At 53.1% G+C, this 17,301-nt stretch overlaps 4 protein-coding genes across 4 annotated transcripts; 1 reads left to right on the top strand and 3 right to left on the bottom strand.

The window, feature by feature from the left end:
* Positions 1-592: 592 nt before the first annotated feature.
* On the bottom strand, positions 593-2,389 carry QC762_214090 (uncharacterized protein; the record flags this gene model as incomplete). The annotated part of the gene is made up of 1 exon (XM_062888295.1): positions 593-2,389. One exon carries the CDS (start codon positions 2,387-2,389, stop codon positions 593-595), a length of 1,797 nt encoding a protein of 598 aa, XP_062746483.1.
* A 5,522-nt stretch (positions 2,390-7,911) lies between these two features.
* QC762_214100 (uncharacterized protein) lies at positions 7,912-9,297 on the bottom strand (the record flags this gene model as incomplete). The annotated part of the gene is made up of 1 exon (XM_062888296.1): positions 7,912-9,297. The coding sequence occupies one exon, from the start codon at positions 9,295-9,297 to the stop codon at positions 7,912-7,914; it is 1,386 nt and encodes a 461-aa protein (XP_062746482.1).
* An 826-nt stretch (positions 9,298-10,123) lies between these two features.
* On the bottom strand, positions 10,124-12,183 carry QC762_214110 (uncharacterized protein). The gene is made up of 7 exons (XM_062888297.1): positions 11,513-12,183; positions 11,182-11,458; positions 10,863-11,126; positions 10,679-10,800; positions 10,542-10,620; positions 10,447-10,473; positions 10,124-10,379 (listed from the first exon to the last, which is right to left on the bottom strand). Exons 1-7 carry the CDS (start codon positions 11,757-11,759, stop codon positions 10,274-10,276), a joined length of 1,122 nt encoding a protein of 373 aa, XP_062746481.1. The 5' UTR covers positions 11,760-12,183; the 3' UTR covers positions 10,124-10,273.
* An 820-nt stretch (positions 12,184-13,003) lies between these two features.
* MBP1 (Transcription factor mbp1) lies at positions 13,004-15,966 on the top strand. Its single transcript, XM_062888298.1, has 3 exons — positions 13,004-13,426; positions 13,516-13,711; positions 13,798-15,966. Exons 1-3 carry the CDS (start codon positions 13,376-13,378, stop codon positions 15,684-15,686), a joined length of 2,136 nt encoding a protein of 711 aa, XP_062746480.1. The 5' UTR covers positions 13,004-13,375; the 3' UTR covers positions 15,687-15,966.
* The last annotated feature ends 1,335 nt before the right edge of the window (positions 15,967-17,301 follow it).

Here is a 17,301-nt window from a genome sequence, read left to right as displayed (position 1 = left end):
CATGACCAAATAGCCATGGCTATTCTCCTCAATCTCTCCAACTCAACTGGCCCACGGTTCACTCCAAAGCTCCCGCCTGCCTGTTCCCAGGCCATGTAGATCACCGTCCAAAATCGACAAAGAAACGGGCGCAGTCGTAAACGTCGGGGAAAATGAGCGCAATGAAATGAACCGTTGCAACAATCCACCAACGCAAAACTATGTGACACGGCTCAAGGCAATGTCGAGAACGAATCGAAAGCGTCAAAAGTAAGTACTTGTCCCGAAAATGCACCAACCCAGTCCCAGCCAAAATCATGTTGCAAGAAGTGAATATGAAACGAAAACGTTCACGCCACCCCAAGCATCGAAGCAAAACCCCAGTTTCCCGGTCATCCCCGTACGCAAAGGCGAAAAAAAAAGAAACGTCATGAAGCCGTCCGGAATTGATTCACCGACATGAGGATGGCACGCCGATCCTGTCACGAAGGGCCCTCATCACCGGCCGTAAGAAGGAAACCGTAGGGCATGATCGTAATTAGCGTAAAGATGTTGTTATCCGATGTCCATTATTCCTCCTTCATAGTGTCGGCCTGCGAAAAACAAAACATACTCAGACAACAAGCTTGCGCTTCTCGGAGCTGGTGAGAACAAGCATGGCAGCCTTGCGTTGACCCTCGACAGTATCGGGCTTGACACGGCGAGAGCTGTTCTTGAGAAGGCTGGCAAAGCTGCCCGAGTCGCGGAGACCCTCGTTATCCGATGACGAGGCGCTGTCGGGGCCACGACGCTCATACTTCTGACGGGAGCTGGGACGATCGGAACCAATGGCGCCCCAGCTGCCAGTGCTGGTACGCGAGCTGGGCAGGCTGCACTCGGCATCATCACGCTCAACCAGGCTGCCCGATCCACTGCGGCCCGAATCACTGTCATTGTCGGTGACGGGTGTCTCAACCGTCTCCTCGGCGCTCTCAGAAACAGGGCTAACGCTCCCGGAACCGCGAGCCTCCTTGCGGCGCTCCATGCCAGCACGAACAATGTTGCTGATGACGGTACGCCGGGTGCGAGTCACAAAGTTCTTGCTTCCGTCGTGCTTGGCAGTAGGCTTGGACTTGAGCTCGTCGAGCGAGGGAGGGTTCCGGGGTTGGCGGACAGGGTGCTCTCCAGCACGAGCTTGGCCAGGGCCATAGCCAGAAGTCAGAGGGGTCATAGGCGGAAACGAGCCCGTCTTGAGACTGCTGGCCGCAGTCTTGAGCGGCTCGTCACCAGTCGAAATAGTCAGAGAAGTCTTGCTGGCACTTGGAGTCACAGTCGAAGGGGTCTTCTTATGGCCACGACGGAAGGCATTGGCGCTCGGAGGGGGCAGCGGTGCTGGGTTTTCAACAAGGGGCGAATCGTAGCGACGAGGGGGCGTGGGGCTGCGGAAGCTGTTTCTCGCCTCGGGAGGGGGGGAAACTTGCACACGAGGGGCGCCAGGACCGGCTTGCTGTTGCTGTTGCTGTTGCATGGCCGCCTGCATCGCTTGGGCTTGCTGGAGGTACTGAGCATTGAGCTGGGCCTGAGCCTGCGCTTGAAGCTGTGCCTGCACCTGCACCTGGGTCGGGTCCATGTAGATTTGACCAGTGCGGGGGTCATAGTAGACATTGCTGGCGTCAGGAGTGGTTGGGCCCATCATACCCTGAAGCTGGGCTTGCTGTTGGTACATGTTGGGGAAACCTTGCTGCTGCATCATAGAGTTCTGCTGCTGCATAAGCTGAGCCTGAGCATTGAGATTGAGCCCCTGAAACTGCTGGGCGGCAGCCTGCAAAGCCTTAAGCTGCTGCTGTAGACGTTGCTGCTGCTCTGAGAGGTAGGCATTGGTGTACAGCAGCTGAGCATGGATGTTGGGGTCAAGCTGGTCCTGCGAGACATCATCAAGCTGGATCTGAGGCGGGGCCAGGATCTGCTCTGTGGTGTAGTGCTGCTGCGAATATCCACCAGCACCACCACCGACATTGTAGGCCTGCTGCTGCTGAGCCTGCTGAACCTGCTGCTGGTGGGCACCGCCGAACCGGGGTATCGACGTCTTAGGTCCGCCGTACATGTTGTCAAACATACCGGGGCCCATGGAGTTGCGGTTGTTCCGGCCGGCTGGCCCTTGAACGGTCGGTGAAGCGGGACCGTTGTTGGGGAAGCTGGAGGCCATAGCCGACTTGGGTGCGGTGCGAAGACCGGCGAGGAGATGGCCGCGGCTGGTGCGGGGAGTCGGCAGGCCGTTATCCTGCTCAGTTGGGGCTTTCATACCCTCGAACGAGAGAGGCTTGAGATTTTGACCGCCACGGCGGGACGCCAGTCCAGAGGAAGCCATGCCGAGGCCGTGGGTGGTGTTGTAGGGAGCGTGAGACATTTGAGCGAGACCGCCAGGGCCCATTACAACGTGGTATGGACTCAAAAATATGTCTGGAGAGAGCTGGGAAAGGCTTTCTCTTTACGCGATAGCACGAGTCGGATATCGAAACTGGCGAAAAGAGCCGATGTGCTGAAAGGATGGAGCTTTGAACTGCCTGGCGCGATCGCTTTGGCTCGAAGTGGTGGTGGGTATCGAAATCGAAGCCCGGTCGAGGTCGAGGACGAGGTTGCGTAGAAACGTTCAAGTCAAAGTTAGAAATTAAGAAGCATATACTGATGATGCCAAAGGTCGCAAGAAGAGAGAGACGTGGTCGAACGTTTAACTTTCTGCGATGCGATCTATTCCTCTCTCGTGGAGGAAGTGCAAAAAAAGATGATGCAAAGATGCTGGTCCCGAAAGAGAAGAAAAAGCCAAGTCCAATAAGACAGACGGTGCTGATGGTTTGGAATTAACAGTTGTCGATGGGGAAGACGAAGGAAAAAAGACTGTGATGCTGAATGAGCGGAAGGGCGTCAGAGAAAGCGGGCAAAGCCAGCGCGGACAGAGGGGAAAGAGAAAAGGCGGGTTTTTTTGTCGGAGGGAAGGTGAAGGGCACGCTGAAGGAAGTAGGTGCTGGAAAAGCCCAGTGCGGTTCTGGCTTAACAGGCGGTGGCGATGGGAGGGGAGCCCACAGTCAGCAGACAGGCTGGAGACCGGCGCGTCCAAATCCGGGTAACTCGTGGGGTTGCGCGTTTTGTGTGGGACACCCGCAGACACGAGTCAAAGACGTTGGGAAATCCACCAGCTTGTTCCTTTCTTTCCAGGAGGTGCAAAGATGCGAACAAGGTTTTATCCTGTGTTCCCAGATTCCGGTGCTGCTGTGCTGTGCTGTACTCTGTATTGTCTTGCTTCTTTCGTTTTCTGCTGCTGCAATATCACCCTCTGAGCGAATTAAGTTGGTTATGATAGTGGGAGTTGTTGAAGAGATTGATGATGGCTGCCCAAAAGGTACCGAGGCTCGCGATGGCGGCGACGAAGTGGAATAAAGCGGGCGCAAAAATAAAATACAAGGATTAAAAGTAGTTTTTTGGTGCAGGTGATGCTGATGTGCGCACTTTTTCCGGATCCTTTCCTTTGCCTATATTCACTTCTCCTTTTTTTTGTGGTGTTTCTTTTTTTTTGGTGCTGTTTTGGCGAAACTGTGCTGTGCTCTGTGTAGGTCGAGAGAATGCGCGGTGAAGAAAAAAATGGATGGATTCTCAATCAACGACGACAATGACGGGCAACGGTGAGACCGACACAAGGACGGCGGTACGAAGAGAGGAAGAGGGGGAGGGTGAAAAGGAAGGGCGGTTTGCTGGCGTTGCAGAAAGAAAAAAAGAGAAGACGAGAGCAGAGCAACAGGAAAGGAGATATCAACTGCCCTGGAACGACTGGCCGCCTGGTGCGCAGCTGGAGGTGGGTGGTGCAGTGGAGGATTGGAGAATGGATCGAACAGGGAGAGCGGGCGGGGCCCCAGCATGCAATGCTCTGTTTCTACTGGTCCATCGTCTTAGCCTGCGGCAGGGGAGCATGCCCTGTCTGAGCGGATAGCAGACCACCGTGATTGAGCAGAAGCAGCCACTGGAACCGCGGGAACTCAGGGCCTTGCAGAAACTGAGAGTGGGCCTTCTCAGCCAATCACTGCGCGCAATTGGTGGGTGAGGTAAGCAGCCCGATTCACCTTTTACCCTCGCGATATCTGTGCCGCTTCACTCGCTAACTTCTCTGCTCGTATTCTCCCAGCAAAACTCTTAGCACAGCTCTAGCTTCCGATGCTCCTTCCCGTACCTCGATGATATCCAGCAAGACGCAGGGAGCAGCCAGCTCAATTCCTCCATGCCTGATCAGGCTAAGAGCTGTCTTCGCTTGCTTGATATTGAACCAATCATGGGCCGCTACCAGAAAACCCTCCAGAGTCTCGCGCCAGGCCCAGTGACTCAATGCGACATCGAACCCTTGCCATTCCCCCGTTCGTCTTGCACGCCTGCATCAACAAGTGGTGTCGGCGGCAGTGATCGGATGACTGGCCACTGGATTGTTCACTCGACAGAAAAGCAGCATGTTCATGGAAGACTTCTCCGATCTGCTGGTGGCTGGTTTCGCCAAAGGCGGTCGCCGTTACTCAACCACCGCTCGTTGGCCTGTCCCGGGGCCGTTTTGCAACCTGGAGCCATGTGGTCTCCCAAATAGCTACTACTGGCCTTTTCGGCGGCCATCTTCGCAGATCTCATAGGACACCGAGAAAACGCTACTACAGATCTCGGCTCCTCAGCATGAACGCTTCCACGGCTTGCTGGTTGATCTTCCGAATCTGGACCATCTGTCGTTAGCAATCCATGTCTTTGTGGAAGTCTTCCCGGGAAGCCATCGTCGTCTCCACAAAAGATGTGCAGCATGGGATCCTGTAACGGCCACGGGGAGGGCTTGGCGGGAGGGCTTGGTGATTTGTCCATTCCATTTTCCTTTCATATCCGTCGGGCTGAAGCTTTTCTTCCAACAGCACCAACGAGGCAAGATGGCATTGCTTGTGATTGGAGATATCATGATGACGGCGGTGACTGTCCGATCTCATCATCTTTGACTCCTGTCAGACTGGAGGAATCGGCAAGTCACACACAGCCACGCAGAGCCAGTGGTGAGACATGAGACATGCTGCCCGGAGCCCAAACGGCTGAAGGCTCCGTGCGCTGGACTCCGCACCCCTGAAACGTGCACAAGGAGGTTATGGTTGCATTGCCGCTTGGAGTTTCCATCCTCCCCGTGAAAGCCAGCACTGGGCATGCGGAAGAGGGTCCATTGAAGAGTTGGGAGGCCACTCACTGGAGACGATGGGTGCTTGTTGTATCAAGGTGTTCGTGGGTCACATGTGGCTGGATTTATGTGCGTAGCGTCAGTTTCTGCACGTCATCTTCGCCGTCCGCTAGTCCCAGTCGTGTGCGAGAGATCTGAATCGCTTGCTTGGTACTATTGGCGACTGGAAAGAAGAAAACACTGGCCGAGCCCCACAACGGGTAGTTTGAAGCCCAACGACTGCTGGCCGTGACCGTTGAGCCCAAGGCCTGGCCTATAACCCCGCACGGGAGGCTTAGAGTGGCCAAACCACGATATCAACCCTCCGAAAGTCTCCCGATCTTCTTTGGCTGATCCTGTGAAACATGTCGCGCTGTCTGGAAGCAGGGAGCAATGAGATCTGGAGAGGCGGTAAAGCTTGTGTCTCTCCCTCGTTCTTCAACCGCCAGCTCACCATGTTTTGGTCCCGAGGTGTCGGGTCGTGTTTTCTGGATCAGCATGGGTTGGAGCTCACTGGAATGGACCAACAGTGGCCGGCCTAGCCGGCCCCGTCTCGGTTGTTTCTTTGGTGCTGACATACCCTTTGTAGATCTTCAAATTACCGTCATCAATGCCTTCATCCATTTCTTTTACCCCCTATTCGTACTGTACCCATTGCCCACGCAGTGTCCGAGCCTAATTGCTCATCATTTCCACTCCAGTCGACAGACGCGACTTTGTGGCTACTGTGCCGTAAGCAGGTCGCGTACGACCGAGAGGGGATTGGCAAGCAGTCAAGCACACGAGACGGAAGCGTGAAATGTTGGGGGCGGCACACACACGTTTCTTTCCCCAAATACCACAATGCAGGGCGGTTCTATCTTTAGAATCACATCACAGAGTGTACAGTGCAAATGTGATGATATCAGATGCTTACCTCTTAATCACATTACATTTTCAATATTACCATGAACTCATGACAGTGGACACAATTTCTTTCAGCACATTAACATTCATAAATATATGATAGAATTGGATCGTGCTACATTAGGTGAACAACGAATATAGAGAAGCAAATCGTAAAAGCTTCACTGCTAGGATCAACTGTCCAAAACGCCAATTCTAAATACAAATCATGCCTGGTGTAATGGTTAACTCTACCGGTAGACTATAGAGTCTATCCTAGCTAAATATAGGTTATATATGTTAAATAAACTTTAGCTTCGTTTCATATACCCTATGATTGGTACAAGCCTAAGGCTACTCCCAGGTGCAAGGTATAAGTAACAGATCGAACTGAAAAGAAGGCGCAACGGGAACTCAATAACCCCAAAAAGTAATCATCAAACAAACAGTCATCTTGCAATGAACCTAAAGCAGAACTATGATAAAATGGCCGTTCTCTTAGATTGGACAAGGTCTTCATAACCCATGTTTGGTGGACTATGTCGAGAATATTTATAATATATAGAGCCCATAGGTATTTGATAAATTTGCATTGGTTTTGCAAGATAACGTTTTTGTTAGTTTTTCTGTCTTTTTCTTCCTGTCTTGTTAATAATTTTACTCCCAAAACCGAACCAGACGGGTTTGTTATAACAAACATTGAAACATAACTTGGAACAATCAGCAACATGTCCAGAATCAGCTGATTCAGGTTAGGTAGATATCTATGTGAAAGCAGCTCTCATCATTCCATGGTCTCCAGAGATATTCAGAGACTGTATTGTAAAATGATGAAAATGTCATTGCTGTCAAGCTACTCTATACTCGCTTTTCCCCCAACTATCTAATGCCAAAGGGGATCGTGGCCTGCCTACCAGCTAATAATACTCCTGTATCCATGTTCCCTCGGGAATTGCGCTCCCCACCTCCAACATGCTTCAAGCTTCCCACACACTTGTCCTACACTCAGTTTCTCGGATGACTCTCATCATCGATAGTGTTGTTCGAGGGACCACCAGCCCTACTCCCTTCTCCACCCACCGGGCCCTGCCCCGCGTTACCACTCCCCAAAGCCTCTGCCAAAGCAGCAGCATGCGCCCGTGCCTCCCTTCGAGCTATATGATCCGGGTCACTCGCCCACGGTTCCGGTGTTGGCAAGCCCGTATCATCCTCGTCCGATTCGTCAGTGGTCGAGGCACGACCTAAATTTCACGTCACGTCTGAGCCCGTAGACCGGAGCCGCCACAACAAGAGCGAAAGTTCCCGTACATATGGCAATCATTCCCTGCATTGCCGACATCGCGGTCCCAAGAAACAGTAAGGGTATCATGATACAAATGAACCCCATCAGGGCATGTTACATAAAACCTCCCCAGGTGCATCAACCCGCTCTGCTGTATTGACCTCGACCCCTGTATTAGTCTCCCCTGTATTGGTCTCTTGCTCTGTGCTGGTCTCTTGCTCTGTATTGGTCTCTTGCTCTGTATTGGCCTCTTCCTCTGTATTTGCCTGCTCCTCTTCATGCTTGGATTGCAAGCTTTCTTCCCCGGAGGCTTTTCCTCGACAGCTTGTTCGTCGGCGTCTCGCTTTGCTTTTCCGGCATTGGCCTTTTTCAGTTGATCTCTATTCTTCTTTTTACTTTTGGAACCTTTCCCACCCCGCAGATGAAGTTCGGCAAACATCTCAGTTGTCATGGTTGCGGTGGCCCCAACAGTTCCCTCTGACGGGGAGGTATTGGCGCGTCCCGAGTAAGAGTCCGTCGTACGGGGGGTGCGAACGCATTCCAAAATAGGGCAACCACGATTGTACTAGTCTTCGTCGCCGCTATCGCTGCTCAGATCCACCGGCCCCTTGCGTTCATCTTCATTCATCTCCTTCCATGTGCTCCAGCTGAGCATTGCAAAAGCCGCTATGATAAGCAGTCCCCCAAGGATGGCGGGAGCCTCTAACGGTTGGCCAGTCAAGCACCAATCTACAATGGCAACGATGAAAATGGTGAGGAGTGCGGCAACCGAGCTGAGGACCGGGCTCGTCAATGAGATTAGAACCAAGAAAGAGCCCGAGAAGACCATGTTGGCAAAGACGCTGATGAGTAAGAGGGAGGCGGTTTCACCTGTCGGCATCTCAAATGTCTCCCATCCAAGCACATGGAGCACCGGTATTGGGATCCACAGGACCAGGACGGTGAAAACTCCGATCAAGCTGCCAAAGGTATTGGCGAACATCATGCTCCTGTTGGCGCTTGTTCCATCTGGCGGGCATGCATATCGTTTGTAGAGGACCTCGTAGAGCCCATACAACACGGAACCGATGCCAATGACGATGTTGCCGGCAAAGCGAGTGGCAGGGCCAGCCTGCCCAGCTTCATCCGAGGAGCTACCGCCGCCATAAGCTACCACCAGCACACCGATGATAGCCACGAATACGGCCACCATCTTGTCGAGCCGAAGCCGTTCCTTCAGCAAGGGAATGGAAAAGGCGTAGGCAAAGAAGGCACTGCAGTTGTAGATGGCTGTCAAATCGCTGGGCGTGGTCATGCTGACGGCAACATACCAACTCGATCCAGCGACGGTCAAGGCTGTCGTCACCACTGCTGTTGTCCGAGCAAGATATGGCCAGGGCGAGCGGTCAGCGCCCATTCCCCTGGGTACTCTGACCTCTTGTCGTTCCACTATCTGGGCTGTTTTTCTCAGAATTTGCTTGTGGTTGTTCCAAAACTGATGCCATGACTGCTCCCGTCTTTGAAGGCGCAAAAACAGCAGCTGCAGTGGCCAGAGAAAGACCCACGATCCATGTGTCAAATACAGCATGGCATATGCCTTGTTCCATCCCAAGTCGTGCTGTATGTACGATGCCAATTCCGTTTGCACCACAAACGATACCAAGCTCGTGACCAGGAAAACGGCAGCGTATGTGTACTTGCGTTTCGCCTCGAGGCGGGCACTCGTAGGGCTACGGGAGCGTAGTTGATTCGTACTGCGACGGCTCAGGGTCGGGCGACTCGTGGTCAAGTCTGGGACGGCGAAATGCGAGTATGTAGGTGTGTGGGCCGAGGATGTTGAGGTTGGCGGAAGGGGGCTTCCGCGACGGTTTCCTCCTCGAAGTGTCCTGCGGCCCCTTTCTTCATCGTCGGAACTGTGATATGAGGAAAGCAGAGGTTGCTCGCCGGGGCGAGGAGCCTTGGTGCTGCGCATGGCCAGGAGCTGTGGCGGGCAGTGAGTGGACTTGGGTAGAACAACTGAACGGGCCTGCTATGTCGCTACCTCCATCGACATGGGAAATCAAGTGTATACGGAGGCTCGACGGCTGGCGGACGCATGTGCCGTTCGCTGCTGCGTTGTCGTCGGGTGTGTGACGTACTGGGGGTAGAATTAAGAGACGGACAGTGTGTAACCGGGCAGACAAAGAACGGGGTGGAATGGACAGCCTTGATTGTAAGTGGACAAAACGTGGCTATGTATAAGCGAATGAATGCCAGGAAAGTTATGCAATTAAGTGTTTCTTGGTGGGAGGAGAGGCCTCGACTTTAAAGTTCAAAATCATGTCTTCCAGGTAGGTTGTTGGTAGGTTGTTTGGAAGAGAGATGGCCTGTGTCACCATCCCAACACCAGCGGACCCATGTCGTTGGTGTCAGCTGCGGCTTCCCGATCCACGGGCCGGGATCCACCAATCAGAGCAGGAACTAGCCTGCCATTCTGTGGGGGCCCCACTGGGAAAGTGCGGGATGTTCCCACTTTAGGGGTCCCACGGATTTCTTTCCACCTTCCACCCACCACAATGGTCCTTCTAGATGGCTTCATCAGGTGTGCTCTTATTTGCTCTTGCTCCCGTCTTTTGGCAGCCTCCGTCTGGATCTTGTGCCTATCCCCGGGCCTCTGAGAATACCGAAATCATTTTTTCCCCCTCACGTGCCTCATCCTTCCTGACCTACTGCTCTGGAACAGCGTCTCACTTTAATGACAAATGGCAAGTCACGCGCTCAGACGCAGGCATCACGCCAAGCGCCTTTCAATACTCTCAACGTGGAGCAGGAGAAAGCAATCGTGGCATTCATTACGCAATACCTCCTTAAACGGATACGTACAACACCAAAGTTTAACTACGGATCAGCATCACCAGCCTCTTTCCCGCCTTTAGCGGTCAACCTTCAAAGCCTTTCGTCTTCCCATCCTAGAGCAAGCCAAGTGCCTCCCGTCTGGATTTGGAGTTGGGGTCGAAATAGGGTTTCTCTCCCAGCGACACCACCCGGTTGCCCTGTCTCTTGCCGACATAGTCGCTGTAATTATGTTGTCAGCTGTCTGGTCTGCCCTGATGCTCGGAAGAGCGAGGAAAGAGGAACTCACTACGTAGCTGTATGGAACATCGATCGGCTATATTCTCCTTGTCAGTCTTCTCTACTCCGGCACAAGTATTCAGACGTCTTGATAAAAGAACTTACTTGTCCCATATGGCAAGATCGTTCTTGTTCCAACGGAAGCGGACTTGAAGGTCGTGGTTCTCAGAAATGAGTTGGTAAACTGTTTCATCGGTCAGCAACAGCACGCGATGATACCTTCATATTTTGAGGGAACCCACAATAAGCCTTGAGAATCTCACTCTCACGCTCCGTGACGCCGTTGATCCAACCGGCATGCACTTGGTGCCCGGCTCCGAAGAGAGACTTCCACCCGGTGACTGGGTTGGTGCGGACAACAGGGCTACATATCAGTCACTGGTCAGCATATTGGCTCAGCCTCTTTCAGCATACGGATAAGCATACTGCTCAGCCTTGAAATCCAACCCATTATTCTCCGGAGCACCACGGAACTGATCAATCAGCTCAGCACCGAAGGCTTCTTTGACCCTGACAAAGTTGGGCTGATGATGCGTCGCAGTCAGGCTCTCGGCCAACTTCTGAAGCGCAGGGCTTAAACGGTCATACGCCTCATAGCCAGAGGCCCAGAGGGTATCTCCGCCAACATCTTCGGGAGGCTGCACAATCTTGAGGATGGCATAGTCGGAAGGGGTATGCTCGAACGTGATGCTAGGGGAGAGTCAGCCATTGGTTTGCCTGGAAGCGCAAAGTGAGAACAACATACTCAGCATGCCAGCCCTCACTCGCCAGTCTCTTTGCAGTATAGCCATAACGATCGGCGTAGTACTTCCGATTCTGCTCCGACGAGATGACAGAAACCTCGTCGTCGAGCTTGCCATTCTCATCGACGGCAATACCGCGCTTGCTGTTGGCAAGGGCGTGCTTGTGGAGCTTGGACGTCTCAGGCTTTCCTGTCAACTCACCCAGTCTTTGACCCAAGAGCTTCTGGTCGTCAATGCTTAGATCTTGGTTGCGGAAGAACACGACGCCTCGTTGAGAAACTTTTCTGGTGTCAGCCGAAGAGCCACGGCTGCAGAAACCACCAATGAGCTTACCGAGAATGGCGAGATCACGGATTTTATCGTCATCATGTAGGATCTCACTCAGTTGCAAGTTGGTGAACTCGCGACCGATTACATTCGTGACATCGAAATGCTCATAGGTGTCGAGAGTGCCCGAGTAGGTCAAGGGCCCCGAAAGCCTAGAGGCGCTGCTGTGTCCGGGAGCGATGGATCCTTTGGTCGGAACAGGAACCACCACAGGAGCAGTCTGTACATCGATGTCGGCGGCAGGAGGGGCCATGTTGATGTTGGTGTGCTGAATATGGATTTATGTGAACGGTATGTGTTCCTGATGACTGGTCTCGAACTGATGCTTTGAGCGGGAAACAGCAGGTCGTTGAGAGCTGTTCCTTATATCTTCTACAACGACCAGCGCCAGTGCCAATGGCGCCCCGATGATGCCAGGAGTTTAAGAGATCAGCGGAGATAACCCCTTCTTTTTTCTGGTCTCCCGGATGAGGTGCAATGTTGCACGATTTGCGCAACAAGCTCGAACTCCTGTGCTGGCTTGTCATTTGCGGTGACTCGGGAACGAAGACGTAGCGTTGCCTCGAGCTCAAGCTCGCCATTGCATGTCTGATGGTCTTTATAACTCTGCAAGTGGTAACCAATCCCAGGCACCCGTTGAACATTTGGCTGTGTCCGACAGGTCAACGTGAGCGTTTTGAGGCATGTGAGTTCGATATCGGGCGATTTTCACTGGTCGAACTCACTTACACGACAGAAGGGTAAGTTGGTGCTGGTGTATGGCTGCTCACACTGAAAGTGCACCTTGTCATACTCACGCGATATTGCACCATAGAGCCATGGTTTGTGGTCAAATATGTGAGGTTGGAACCACTGCTTGGCCGCGCCGTTATCTATTGAGACTATCAACGTACTTGAACTTGACGGCAGTCGTCATCTGCCTGTCATATGGTATACCATCGACATGAAGCCGACACGGCACCGGCGTTTGGCCTTCCCTTCGTTCACGGCATCATTAGACCTCAGGCTTCAAGTGTAGGAGCGAGGAAAATCGTATGTAGATGGAGAGAATATGATGGCAACGCATTATTACCACGTACTCCCAAAATTCCTGACTGAAGTGATTTTTTTGGCAGGTTGTAAGTGTACCTCCTGGGGGAGAACACAGCAAGTTTGTTCTTCAACTCACCAACATACATGCACTGAGTGAAGTAGCGTCATTGGGCTCAAGCAGTTGCCACCAGTTTGCGGTTTGCATGGTAAATTAGAAGGAGGCTACCTAGTGACAGATTTACTCTCATTTCATTATCACCCGACTGCATATATGCCAATCCCCTCTTCGGCTCATGCTCCTGGATACTCTTGGACGTTGGTAATTGACATGGGATACTGAACCCTAACCCCCACAGGTGGCCACTCAAGAAGGAGCGTCTTGGGAGCAGTCACGTGCCGGGCGCACTTTCGGTGAGACGGGAGGTCAGGGGCCAAGCGAAGAGAGTTTAAGGGAATCGCGTAAAACCGCGTCTCGCTTTCCCCCACAGCCTCGGACAAGGTCAAGCAACCGCGTCTTTTCGTGACTTCCGCGTCTGCAACCGCGACAGCAATTAAGCAGCGACCATCGACGACGACGACTGCTTGAGGGGATAGTTTTGGCGTCGTTCCATTCAATTGTTTTCTTGTCGCCGACCATTTCATTTTGCGCAGCCTAGTCGGCTTCTCTCAGCCTCCAGGTTCCAGTCGGTTGCCGCCGTCCTGTTGGAAAAAAACTGGCCCATTGGACAGCCGAGAAACGGACGACTTTCTTAAACTCCCAAAAACCCCCAACGCCAGTCTCACAGCCTTTCTTGAACAAAGCCTTTCTGCTCGCAAAATCTCGAACAGCTCTGCAAGATGGCCAAGGGCGCTGCCCCGGCCGGGGTATACAGCGCGACATATAGTGGTGTACGTCGCCCGCTATGGACTCTGTCTAGACAATGCGACAAAGGCTCCTGGCCAAAAAAACGCATGGCTAATCATGAAATTCAATGCAGGTACCCGTCTACGAGTTTCAGTTTGGGACCGATCTCAAGGAACATGTTATGCGCCGGCGTGCCGACAACTGGGTGAATGCGACACACATCCTGAAGGCTGCCGGTTTTGACAAGCCTGCCCGAACGAGAATTCTGGAGCGTGAAGTTCAAAAGGAGGAGCATGAAAAAGTCCAGGGTGGCTACGGAAAATACCAAGGTGCGCCGGCTTCTTGCTGTTTTTTTTTCGTTTGCCCAAAACATCACGTTCCGTTTGCTGACTTGACTCTTTGCCTTGTGTTGCAGGCACATGGATTCCTCTCGAACAAGGCGAGGCGCTTGCCCAGCGAAACAACATCTACGAACGCTTACGGCCCATCTTTGAGTATGAGCCTGGGAGTGAGAGCCCTCCTCCCGCACCAAGACATGCGAGCAAGCCAAAGGCCCCAAAGGCCAAGCCTGCCGTTCCAAAATGGGGCAGCAAGTCTCAAAACAGGAAGAGTAGTCTGTCGCAGCCCGCTGTGTTCTCACACAGTCACGTCCAACAAGGTGTTCCCATCCAAGAAGAATACGAGAGTGTTGCTTCTCAGATGCACGAAGACGACACCCCCGACAACATGACTGTTGCCTCGGCCTCGTACATGGCTGAGGACGATCGAGCATACGACATGTCGCACTTCTCCACCGGCCACAGGAAGCGCAAGAGAGAGGAGGAGATGCGGGACATGACGGCGCAACAACATGCCATGTACGGGGATGAGCTGCTTGACTACTTTTTGCTGTCTACAAACCAACAGGCTGCCATTCGTCCTGATCCCCCAACCAACTTTCAGCCGGACTGGCCCATCGACACTGACAGGCATACGTCGCTCCATTGGGCTTCGGCCATGGGCGATACCGATGTCATCAAACAGCTAAAGCGGTTTGATGCCAATCTCATGGCTCAGAATATCAGGGGGGAGACGCCATTAATGTGGGCGGTGAACTTTACGAATTGCTACATGAAGAAAACGTTTCCTACCGTTCTCAACGAGCTATTCAAATCGGTGGATGCAAGAGATCACTCTGGGTGCACTGTCATTCACCATGCGGCGGTTATGAAGCGAGGACGGGTACAAAGCTCAACCTGTGCTCGGTATTATCTGGACATCATCCTGAACAAACTGGTAGAAGTTCGTCAGCCAGAGGAGGTACAGGCGCTGCTCGATGCTCAGGATGAAGAGGGCAATACGGCGTTGCATCTGGCGGCCAGAGTCAACGCCAGGAAATGCATCAGATCGCTTCTCGGCCGTGGAGCAGCAACCGACATCGAAAACAATGAGGGCGTGAGAGCGGAGGATTTGATCAAAGAAATCAACACCACCCGTTCTCTTGCCCGGACCGGGCCACAGCGCTCCTCGAGTCCGTTCGCCCCTGAGACAGCCCGGCGCAACGGCTTTCGGGATGCCCTTGGAGAAGACCCAACGAGCAAGTTACAGTTGTCATACCAGAGTGAGGCAGCCAACACGGTGCAATCGCGCATCACGCCGCTCGTGCTCCAGAAACTTCAAGATTTGTCTCAAAGCTACGACAGCGAGTTCAACGAGACGGACGAAGCCGAAAAGGAAGCCAGACACATCCTGGCCAACACCCAAGCTGAGCTCAACAACCTCCGAGCCAGCATCGCCGAGCTCGAGTCCAGGATCGAAGCCGACGACCAAGCCAGCAAGACGGAGGAAGAGGTGGCCGCCGCCAAGAAGCAAGTCCTTGCTCTCTTTCGCCGGCAGACGCAGCTCGCCATTGAAAAGGCCACTGAACAGAACCTCGCCTCTGTTACCAATGGCCAGCAGCAAGAGGAAGAAGACGACTCACCGGAAGAGCGGCTCAAGCTCGCGGCGCAACTCCATGCCATGTTGGTCGAGCAGGAAGCCGCCGAGGTGGAGTACGTCGAGGCGAGGGGCATGCTTGGGACGGGCAAGAAGATTGATCAGTACAGGCACTTGCTCTGCAGCTGCTTGCCGCCCGAGGACCAGGACATGTTGGACCAGAACCTGGAGGACATGATCTCCATGATGGAGGATGAGGCGGAGAGCAACAGTGCCGCTTTATTGCCGCCAGGGACGAACCCGGATGGGGTCATGGAGGGGATGGGCAAGCTGGGTGGGATGGCGCTGGCGATGGCGGAGGCGGCTGAGCCAATGGAGATTACTGGGTGAGGCTACGAAGTTGGTTGCATGTCGGAACATAAGCTGTTGTCGTATCATGGCGGATGCGGTTTCTTTTTCTTTTTCTCGGGCACTTGGCATTCACTCTCTGCTTGAGGTGTCTGGCATTTTCTTTTTCTTTGGGCTGTTTGGGGCGGGGCGTTGTCAGGAAATGGATGGATGGGGTCACTGGGCATGTTCAGAGTTTTCACTGTTCTTATTTTTTTTTTTTTTGCTTATTGTTTCTGCAGTAATCTTGACGGGGGTAAAGTGGCGGAATATATTCCGGCCGTGTCGGAACACTCTGGGCGGTGGTGTTGACGAAATCAGAATCTTGGTTTTATCTTGTATACCAAACACAACTTTTGCTTGAGATATTGAACAGCGGGCGTTTGTATCTTGTTGACGTATCTATACATTGAACACATATTGTCATGCTCACCATATCCGCAATAGGACAAATTACGCAAGCCGTGGATGAGTCTCTGGAAGCGTATTCTGACGATACCCCCCCTCCCTTTCCCCGAATGTGATGCTAGATACGAGTACTCGGTAGTTGCCGCCCCTTGACACTCACTGTACCACCCATAATGTTAAAAGCAACCATCATCACCCAATCACGGCATCGTGTCATTGATGCCCATGCCAAAAGTTCCCAAACAAATCCCCGGAGGCCGTGGTGATGTTGTTTTCCACCCCTGAATTTCCATTGGTCACCCCCGGAGGATGGAACCCTGGATACGGACACCCTACCGTCAACTCATTCAGCCTCATCGGCACAGGTACCCACCCCCCTCTCCCTCTTGCGTGTTTGTTGGTAACGACGGATGACCTATCGATCGGGGCCCCCTTCTCGCATGGGGGATACGCGGGTGACAGCGGGATAGTAAAGGGACAAAAAGGAAAAGGCTGGTTGAGGTTGGGGGGAAGGCGGGTGGGATGAGAAGGTTTCTCTCGTATCGTGCGTATCTCGGGTTTTGGAGGGGCAGGGATATCTCCACATTTACCATCCTGTGATTTATACCCTGGTTGTGTGTTAGTAAGGACCAAGTCACTGGACTTGGGGAGGGTTTGATGTGGGCTTTTGACATGAAGGGACTGCGTCTCGAGCACTCTGGTTGGCCGGCGGTGTTGCGTACCGGATTTGTTTGTTTTGGTGACTGGTGGTGAGGGTTGCATCGTGGGCCCTGGCCAGCATCAGGCACTTGCTGGTGTTTGTGAGATGCCGGTCGTGATTGTGAGTTGTCATGTCTGTGGGCGAGTTCGATGATTGGTAATGTGAGTCCCTCGGTGACCATCTGAGTGACCGGCCGCGTGAGCAGAGGCCGTAAGATATGCTGGGGATGAGGGGGCGGCCGGAGAAAGGGACCATGATGTGAGAGGGGTAGATGCGGATACGGAAACCCGCATTATCTTTCGACTTCTGCCCCATTGGAGTTGTGGATAACTCTTTCGAGACTATTGTCTGGCCCGTCTCATCGCTCCCAGTCTTGAACAGTGACACCGTGGTACTTGTCTCCCAGCCACAAAACTACCTAGGTCGATCGCCGCCTGACCAGTATAGCCCGTCCCCCAATTATTGCATTTTGTGGGACACGCAAGCGTAAATTTCGTAGTTAAAATGACC

Source organism: Podospora pseudocomata (genome assembly GCF_035222375.1).
Source record: "Podospora pseudocomata strain CBS 415.72m chromosome 2 map unlocalized CBS415.72m_2.2, whole genome shotgun sequence".
Taxonomy (NCBI): Eukaryota; Fungi; Ascomycota; class Sordariomycetes; order Sordariales; family Podosporaceae; genus Podospora; species Podospora pseudocomata.
This window is presented reverse-complemented; position numbering and strand designations above follow the sequence as displayed.